Below are 9,065 nucleotides of genomic sequence, written 5' to 3'. Positions count from 1 at the left end.
ATGGACGCTAACCGCCCGGGCGCGTTCGTGCTGAGCAGCGCGCCCCTGGCCGCGCTGCACAACATGGCCGAGATGAAGACGTCGCTGTTCCCGTATGCGCTGCAGGGCCCGGCCGGCTTCAAGGCGCCCGCGCTGGGCGGCCTGGGCGCGCAGCTGCCGCTCGGCACCCCTCACGGCATCAGCGACATCCTGGGGCGGCCGGTGGGCGCGGCGGGCGGCGGCCTCCTGGGCGGCCTGCCCCGTCTCAACGGGCTCGCGTCGTCGGCCGGCGTCTACTTCGGGCCCGCGGCCGTGGCGCGCGGCTACCCCAAGCCGCTGGCCGAGCTGCCCGGGCGCCCGCCCATCTTCTGGCCCGGCGTGGTGCAGGGCTCGCCCTGGAGGGACCCGCGCCTGGCCGGCCCGGGTAGGTGGCGCGCGCGCGCGCGCGCGGGGAGGCGGGGGTCGGGGCGCGGGGCGCGGGGCGGCCGGCCGAGCTCACCGCCGCCGCCAACCCGCTTTGCAGCCCAGGCCGGCGGGGTCCTGGACAAGGACGGCAAGAAGAAGCACTCGCGGCCGACCTTCTCGGGCCAGCAGATCTTCGCGCTGGAGAAGACCTTCGAGCAGACCAAGTACCTGGCGGGCCCGGAGCGCGCGCGCCTCGCCTACTCCCTGGGCATGACCGAGAGCCAGGTCAAGGTGAGCGGCCGGGAGCGGGGCGGCCTCCCGCGGGCCCCGCTGCGCGGAACGTGGTGGTGGCGGGAGGGGATCCCGGCGCCCGCGTCCGGCGAACGGCGCGCGACCGGCCGCCAGCCCGCGGCCCCCCTCCCCCGCCCCGTCCCCCCCAGCCCCCCCCCCCCGGGGGCGCCGCTGCCCCGCGGCCTGGCAGCGGAGCCGCCGCCCAGGGCCCTGCGCGTCCACGCGGGCGGCGGGGGTCTCCCCCGGGGAGCCGCCTGACCGCCCCCCACCCCCACCCCCTGCTCCCCGCCGCAGGTGTGGTTCCAGAACCGCCGAACCAAGTGGCGCAAGCGGCACGCGGCGGAGATGGCGTCGGCCAAGAAGAAGCAGGACTCGGACGCCGAGAAGCTGAAGGTGGGCGGCTCAGACGCGGAGGACGACGACGAGTACAACCGGCCCCTGGACCCCAACTCGGACGACGAGAAGATCACGCGGCTGCTCAAGAAGCACAAACCCGCGAACTTGGCGCTGGTCAGCCCGTGCGGCGGCGGCGCGGGGGACGCCTTGTGAGCAAGCAGGGTCGGGGCGGGCCGGCGCCCCTCGCCGCCGCCCGCCCGCGTGTATATATATTTTTACAGAATAAGTTATAAGGCGGCCGCGCGTCCCGGGCGGAATCACTTTGTATAATCAATAAATTATTTAACACGTTCCCGGCGGAGCCGCGGCTCCCGAGGCTGCACCGCGTGTGTCTTCCTTCTCGAGAACTCCGTTCTCCGCACGCCCCCCCCCCACCCTTCCCCGCCCCGCGGGTCCCCCGGCCCAGGCTTCGTCCCCGCGGGGGCCCGGGCTGGCGGCGGCGGCGGGGGCGCGGTGCGGCCCCGGCCTCCCCGCCCCGCCGTGTCCCCGCGCCCGGGCGGCGGCAGCTCGCAGCAGCGAGGGGACCGCGAGGGCCCGGCCCCGCGACCCCTCGGCCGCCCCGGGAGAGCCGGAGGAAGGAGCCGCGACGCCAGCGAGCGCCCAGCGGAGCCGGACGGGGACGCGGACGCGGACGGAGACGCGGCGCGCGCGGGGCGCGGGCGGCAGGGGTGCGCGCGGCGGCAGGTGCGGCGCCCCTCCGACCCGCGCCGCCACCTGCGCTCGCGAGCGGGCGCGGTCCCCGGGGCTGCGGGGCCGGCTCAGTGGCGGAGGTCTGCGGCAGGTGAGCTCCCCCTCCCCACCCCGCGCGCGCGTCCTCCTCCTGGGAAAGCCGGGGGGCGGGCGAGGGGCGAGGGGCGAGGCCTACGCCGCCGCTGGGCCCCGCGGCTCGGGCCGACCGGTCTGGTCTGGTCTGGCGCATCCGGGAACGCCTCCGCGGCTAAAATTTCCGCCCCCGGAGCCCGCACTCGGCGCGCAGCCCACGAACACGTCGGGTTTTAAGCTCTGCACCGGGGCCCCTGCAGCCCCCGGCCCGTAGTCTTCAACCGGCAGAAGCTGCTGTTTGATCCAGACTCGGGCGCCGGAGAGCGCTCCAAAGCGACCCCGCACAGGGACAGCGAGGCCCGCGGGCCGGGCGGCTTTGGGCCCCGAGGGCAGCGGCCCTGGTAGCGGGGGGCCGGCCCGGCGGGCCGCTATCGGGGGCCGGAGCCAGGGCTCCACGCGGTTGCGGCTTACTGCTCATTAACTGTTGACTTTTAAGTTAAAAATTAAGTACAACTGTTCTCCCGGAAGGCGTTTTTTAAAACGTGAGACAGAAACGTGAAAGGCTGAAGTTGGTCTCTGCCGCAGGGGCCGCACCATTTTACAAAAGACATTTCTTTTGAACCGCTGGCTGGTTTTCTCTTTAACGGCGCGGTCTGGAAATCTGCCTCATTTCTTCGAGCGAACTGTTCTCTCAGCTCAAGTTAAGAGCGGAGGAATTTCCAGTTTTCAACTTTCGCGGAACGCAGTGCGTTTTTATAACCTCCTTTTCAAAGGCCGAGGGGTAACTGCCATTAGCTACCACCGTCCACGGACGGGTATTCCAGGATCTCCGCGGGGCCGGATCGGAAGGAACAGCCCACAAAGGCTCGCCCTCCGCTCCTTAGCATTTCAAAGGAGGCGGGAGAGGGAAGGAAGAAACAAAGCGGACGCGGCACTGTTTTCACCAGGATCAATTTTATTGCTTAGGAACCGGGAGCGGTCGTTTCTAAAGGCCTCCACAGTGACCAACAACTGGAACCCCGTGAGACAGAACGGCGTGGGGCGGGACTGCCGTGTGGCGCGTGGACAGAGCAGAGGGGCCACAGCACTGACACAGACCCCCAACGCGCGCGGTCGAGGACAGATTCGGCGAGCGGATGCCCGATCACTTGCAAGGGTAGTGATTCACCTGAAGACGAGCATCTGAGGCCTTCACACGGTCCAGGAATTCTGTAGTGTTCTAGAGCAAATCAATAAAACCCACGTTTGTGTTTCATCCACAGGCACTGCAGTGACCTTTAATGCCGTACTTCGTGCTAGGAGAGAACGTTTGCAGCAGGGCCATCACGTGGGTTGGTTGCAGCTGAGCAGCCGAGGGAACTTACGGTTAACGTTTTTTATATACAGCCCATGTTAGAAGCAACTTCTACCTGAAGCAGACTAGATATTGTGGTTTTTCATTCCTCCCATGATATTATGGTTTTACGTAGGATACTTGGCACCATAGAACAGTAACAAAAGACAGACCAACAGGTTACAAAATTCTTAAAAGGTACACCCGAGCTAGCTACAAACTTCACATTCAGTCCTTAATGTTACACAGAAGAAAAGGCATAGGAGTAAGAATCTGCAAGTGTAGACGTGCTGTGGCCGACGTTCGCGCCCCGCCGGCCGCACTCTGGGATGCGTCCGCGTGATCTACGCAAAACTGAGCTCCTAGACTCCACTTCCACCTGCTGATAGGACACTCTCGAGCATTCGTACTGGAAAGTGTATTTAGCATAAGTTTTGGTAAGGTTTATAAATTATTTTTAAAAAGTATATATTTATATATATTTATATATATAAAAATGGAAAGCAGCTGCAGTGTAATTCAAAAACCACGTAACACGGCAGTTAGAGTAAATAACACGGAAGGGGGGGGGGCCGGAGCACAGCGGCCACGCTGCCTGAGGCGGCAAAGAGCCCGCGCCCGCCGCCCACCCCAGCTGGCAGGGGGGTGACGCCCGTGGGCTTTCTACGCCGGAGACGCTCTTCCCACGCTGACAATTGTTAAAAATTGAAACCCTGGAGCCTGAAATACAGACTCCCTCTGCTGTCTGTAGAGTTTTGGCAACAGGACGGTGACTTATTACAAAAACCCACTATTTCTACTAAATGTCACACGAACAGACAAGACAGTGAGGTATGTGAGGCTTTTCCGGAACGGTCCGGAGGCTGAAGCGAAGTGTGGGGCCGGCCGTCTAGCGGGTGGCGCTCGGGCGGGTTTGTCGATGCAGCTGTTAGGAGTACGGATTTCACGGACGCGACTTCCACTTGCTCCTCGCGCTACGGGGAGGTCTCGCGAAGGGCCCTCTGCTGTCGCTGCCATCGCTTCCCTGCCGCGGAATGTGTCATTTGTTAAAGGAACAAACACACCGGGAAAAGCTGAGAAAAGGTGAACTCGAGGGAAGGAGTCATATTTACCACACGTCACTGCACGACACAACACTTGTGCACATGGGCGTGAGGTTTACCTGCCCCGGGCGCGATGCGGAAGGCCAGGAACACGGGCTGCAGCAGAGAAGAGAGGGCGTCAGGACCCCGGCCGCGAGCTGACCCTGACCCCCGACCGCCCCAGCCGCGCCCCCTGGCTGGTGCGCTGGCACCAACGTGAGCCCAGTTGACCCAGAACCGGAGCCGGGCCGGGTGACCGGACGCCTGGGGCCACGCGCCTTCGTGTTTTGTCAAGCGGGTATCGCCTCCGGGTGGGGAGAAGCTCGCCCACAGACCGCTGGATAAACCCCAACTAGCACGGGGAAGGACCGGTGCCGGGGGTCACGGCCCGGGGGCCTTGCGGACAGGACCGAAAGCCAGTCTCTGATTTGGCTGAAGGTGGGACAGAGCCGGCACCGCCCTCGGTGAGCCCGCGGGGCCCTGGCGTGAGGGCCGTCCGCTTGTACCGAGGTGGCCCCTGCACGCAACTCCTCGTGCCCACAGAGCACTCACACTCCCCCCCTGCACTGTGGACGCGGCTCGGCACGAGAAGGCCACTACAGTAGTCCAAGTGCACGCTAGAAAAACGACCCTCAGAAATCATCGGCTGTAGACGGTATTTTTGTATAAATAGCAAAGTTCTGTATTTTGTTCTGCCTTCTGAGTCCACCTGCCTGCCTGCCTGCCTGCCTACCTTCTGGTATTTATTACAAGCAAATAAACAGACCAAACGTGGCCTGTGCCGTGGAGGCCGACCGAGGAGAAGCAGCGGCCCGGCCCTGCCCCCCTGCCCGCAGCCCGCCACCCGCCACCGGCCGCCCCTCGGGCCGCGCCCCACCCCGCAGCAAAGCCACATCACCTTGTGGTCTCCCATGCAGACGTTGGGCCCGATGTGGTCGTAGGTGACAACCTTCTCCTCGCTCTCCGACTGGGGAAGCAAACAGAGAGAACCGTGTGGGAGGCAGGAACGGTGGGGCCTCCTTGGGGAGTGCCAGCTACCGCCCCCCCCCTCCCCCCAGCTCCCTGCATGCAGGTCTCTGGCCGGCCCCTCAGAGGGAGAAGCCGGCCAGCACGCACAACGTTCTGGAAGCCCTGGGAGCCCCCGACCCTCCCTGCTCCTGGACGGGAGTCGGGCCGGGGGCCGCGGCACGTGCCCCTGCCAGAGCCCTTGCTCAACGGCAGTTAGTGCCGCCGTGAGCTTTTTTCCCGGGCTGCCCCCCCCCCCCCCCCCCAGCACTGGAGCAGCTCATCGGGCTCCGGATGCCCCGTGTACATCTGTTCTGACAGCCTGTTGTATTAACCCGGAACTCGGTTCACAGGACGCAGCCGCCACCGACCCCCCGCTGCTGCACGGGGCACTCTGCACACGTTAATTAAGCGCTGCGCGCACACCGGCTCTCCTCCCTCCTCGCCGGCTCTGCCAGCCCGCGGCCGCCGGTATTTTGGGTGCGACCCTGAGGGTCCGCTGCCGGCCATCAGTCGGCTCCGACTGGGCCGGAATTTTTACACCTGCAGCCGGAGCGTGTGAGACTATAAAGTTAAAACTGAATTATCTTGGATGCAGTAGGAGGCTCCAGGTCAGATGCACTTTCCCGCGTGGTCGCCTGCCAGAAAGGATGAACACCTAACCGGCACCGCGCGCGCGAGCACGCCCCATCCTTCACGGGGCAGGCGCGGCCTCGCGGAAGGAGGGGACATTCATCAAACGCGGCCCGGTAATTTACAACGGCAGCATAAAATTGTGGACTTCCAACCGCATAATCTCGAGACAGATAAACAAATTACAGCAACGCGATCATCCCCGCGGATCCCAGCCCGCGCCGCCAGCCCGCCACCTTTCGTGTTTTAGGGCCGGGGAAGCAGAACGGGACATGATGACGAGGTGGCGGAGCGTGGCATGATGGATGAGGCCGAGGGGCTGCTCGCGGTGCGCGTCTGCTCCCGCTGTAAGGCCCGCTGCCGCCGGGCAGCCCCCCGGGAGGGCCGGGGGGACGTCTGTTGGGGGGGGGGACCCTCCCCTCCAGCTCCGGCCCCCACCCCCCCTTCCAGGGCTGAGGCATCAAAGCTCGGAGAAGACGTGAGAGAACACAGAAGAGCGGGAAGCCCCTTCCACGGAGCCACGTCGAGCCCGGGCGGCGCACCAGAGATAGTGCTCGGCAGCTGGCTCCCGAGAGTTCACTGCAAACGCGGTTTCCTTGGTCGTGGCTGTTTTCCCTGGTAGACGGCTTGTCCCTTGTCTGTCCCCGAGGCCCCGGGGGCCCCATGCCGGCTGCGGCCCCGTGCCCAGCTCACCCCACGCGCTCAGGGCCGGCAGGTATGCGATGCCGTGGGCCTCCACGCGACCGCACGCGGCCGTCTCCCGAGCGCCAGAGGGCGGGCACCGCTGCGTCCACGGCGGGCGCCGGGCAGGCCCCGGGTCTGTGGGCTTGTGGCCCCCTGCAGCGTCAGCCAGGAAGGCCAGTGGGGGAGGGGCCCCGGGGGCCAGGGGGCCATAGGCGGGTGCGGGCCTTGCACACCGCCCGGGGTAGGGCTGCCGAGGCCCCGCCACGGCAGGCTTGCCGCAGACCCATCGAAGCCCCTGCCTCCAGCCCAGTCCCCCAGCCGGCTTCCTCTCCACGGGCCCAGGCCGCTCTGGGCTCGGGGAAGAACGTGGAGAGCTGGGCCCTCGAGGAAAAGGGCAGTGGGGGCCCACGGGGTAGGGGGCACCGGGGAGGTGTGTGGTGGGGCGGCACGTGGGGGGCTCTGCCCTCCTGGCCGTGACCCCCGTTGGCCCAGCGCGCTCCGCGTCCCCGGGGGAGGACCCAGGGCCCAGCCGAGCGGTCCCGGGGACGGCCCCCACCTAAGATGTGCCCCCGTCTGCTCTGAACACTGGGCACTGGACCACGGCACGCCCACCTCACCCCAGGGTGATGCTTCTTCACTACCGGGTGGACAAAACCAGTGTAGGCCTGCATCCTTCTGAAAACACTCTTTTTGTATTGGAATGTGGACACGGAAGATTCTGGAAAGTCAGGAGGCCACAGGAAGCCCAAACGTCCCAACACCCAGTGCGGTGTGCCACCTCCTGAATGTCGCCCGTCCGTCTTCACCCTATCGAGCCCAGATGTGAATCAGGGTCGTGATTCACAACTCAGGAAAATAACGGCGGACGTCTCCACCACACTTTCCAGCCTACGCGCTCTCTCGTGGACCAGAGCACATTTAGTTCCCCGGGATACAATCGACCGCGAGGATTTTTAAAGCGCTGACGACCACGTGTGCCCGTCTCGGGTTCAGAAAGGTACGGGATGTCGCAGAGGCCCCTGAGGCCTGAGCGCCGGGTCTGACGCCAGACTCGTCCCGGGTCTCCCCTGCGTGGCTGGTCCCGGGGCGGCTCTGGCACTCACCTTCAGAATCAGCTCCCTGGCGGACGGAGACATGAGGACGCGGTCGCACCAGGCGGGGCACCGCGTGTTCATGTACTGTCTGCCCTGGCCGGAGTCCTCGCTGTACGGGTAGCTGGGGGGACACAAAGGCACCCGGTCAGCCGCCGGCTCCGGCCCCTCCTCCCACCATCCTCCGCGTCCCCTGGGGAGGGCCCTGTGGGCTGCCCGTGCACGTGGGATGGCCGGCGCTACGAAGGGAAGGAATGCACGGTCAGAAGTTTCCAGAACACAAGGCCAAACTTGCAATTTCGGTCCTCACTGGAATCTTGGCTGTAATGGGATCTTGGGACAAGCCTTTCCTTTACAGAAATGGAATCCCCCGTTCACCTGTGGTTTTGGCTCTGTACGTGGCCTAGGGTACACGGAAGACCTACACAGGGAAAACCACGCCCCCGCCCCACGTCCCACCGGGAGACGTGCCCCCTTCCCCACCTGCGCCCCAGAGGCCAGCAGCCGTCTCCTCGCCGCAGTGGGACCCCCGCCAGACGCCCGTCACGCCTCGGGAAGCCGGGGCCCGACGCGGCACACACGCTGCCCCCACACCTGCTCCAGCACGGCACCGCGTCTCCAAGGGTGCCCGGGCCACTGGGTCACCGCCGTGGTCGCGCAAGGGTCTGTGCCCGGTTCTCCCCTTCCCACCCACTGACCTGGCTCAGCCCCCAGGGACGGAGCCGCCACCGCTGACCCACCCGCAGGCAGGCGACACGCCCGCGGGCGGCAAACAGCGGGGTGCCGCCAGCTGACCCGCCCGGTCATCCTGGGGACGCCCGGCTGCAGCCCCTCACGTCCTTCTGCTGCCTCCTGCGTCCAGAACCCTCCGGGGCAGTCCTGCCCGCGGGCCCCGTGCAGCCGCCCGGTGCCCCTACAATGGCCAGCCCACCCCCAGCGGGCGTCCTGTCCGGGAAGGACTGAATCATCGGTGGACAGACTGGCTGTGCTGTGTGGGTGCCCTCGGCGTGGGCTGTCCGCATGGCCTTCAGGCGGGTCTCAGACCCTCCCTCGTGGAACAGTTGTTCAGGTGAATCCCAAACCACCCGCGGCTTCTTCTCCTGTTGCTTTGAGCTCCGAGAGCGGGACGCGGGTGGCCTTCTGGGCTGCTCCCGAAGTGGCCCCTGGTCTTTGGAGGACCCTGGCCCCTCTCCCTCTGCTCCGTGGCCTCCAGACCCGAGTCAGGCCTGTGCCTTGACCATCAGGCTTCTAGACGTGTGCCTGCCCTGAGCCAGTGGCTCCCGGCCGCACAGGGCCCCCCGCCCTTGGACCACAGAGGGAGGGGCCTCGGGCCCCCAGCCCCTCAGGGAATTACCGCTTCCCTCGATTAAGGACTCAAAGCGGCAAATGCAGTTAAAACCTACA

The 9,065-nt window shown here is 65.8% G+C and overlaps 2 protein-coding genes across 3 annotated transcripts in view; one reads left to right on the top strand and one right to left on the bottom strand.

The window, feature by feature from the left end:
• NKX6-2 (NK6 homeobox 2) lies at window positions 1-1,224 on the top strand. The gene is made up of 3 exons (XM_047825243.1): window positions 1-403; window positions 503-675; window positions 970-1,224. The coding sequence occupies exons 1-3, from the start codon at window positions 1-3 to the stop codon at window positions 1,222-1,224; spliced, it is 831 nt and encodes a 276-aa protein (XP_047681199.1).
• A 1,544-nt stretch (window positions 1,225-2,768) lies between these two features.
• INPP5A (inositol polyphosphate-5-phosphatase A) overlaps window positions 2,769-9,065 on the bottom strand; it is a 175,091-nt gene continuing 168,794 nt past the window's right edge. The window contains exons 13-16 of one of the 2 annotated variants that reach the window (XM_047825241.1): window positions 7,674-7,785; window positions 5,147-5,215; window positions 4,279-4,365; window positions 2,769-4,190 (exon numbers count right to left, since the gene is read on the bottom strand). In XM_047825241.1, coding sequence (XP_047681197.1) covers window positions 4,285-4,365; window positions 5,147-5,215; window positions 7,674-7,785 — 262 coding nt within the window. In that variant the 3' untranslated portion in view covers window positions 2,769-4,190; window positions 4,279-4,284. Of the gene's footprint in view, window positions 4,191-4,278; window positions 4,366-5,146; window positions 5,216-5,283; window positions 7,378-7,673; window positions 7,786-9,065 lie in introns of those variants that run through there. The other variant, XM_047825242.1, reaches the window with a different exon arrangement.

The sequence above is a fragment of the Prionailurus viverrinus genome, chromosome D2, assembly GCF_022837055.1.
Source record: "Prionailurus viverrinus isolate Anna chromosome D2, UM_Priviv_1.0, whole genome shotgun sequence".
Classification (NCBI taxonomy): domain Eukaryota; kingdom Metazoa; phylum Chordata; class Mammalia; order Carnivora; family Felidae; genus Prionailurus; species Prionailurus viverrinus.
This window is presented reverse-complemented; position numbering and strand designations above follow the sequence as displayed.

Excerpts from the sequence above, each read along its gene's own strand:
- NKX6-2 (XM_047825243.1), top strand. The coding sequence starts at position 1 with ATGGACGCTAACCGCCCGGGCGCGTTCGTGCTGAGCAGCGCGCCCCTG. Across the intron at positions 404-502 it reads CCCGCGCCTGGCCGGCCCGG|CCCAGGCCGGCGGGGTCCTG; the intron begins GTAGGTGGCGCG and ends CCCGCTTTGCAG. Across the intron at positions 676-969 it reads TGACCGAGAGCCAGGTCAAG|GTGTGGTTCCAGAACCGCCG; the intron begins GTGAGCGGCCGG and ends TCCCCGCCGCAG.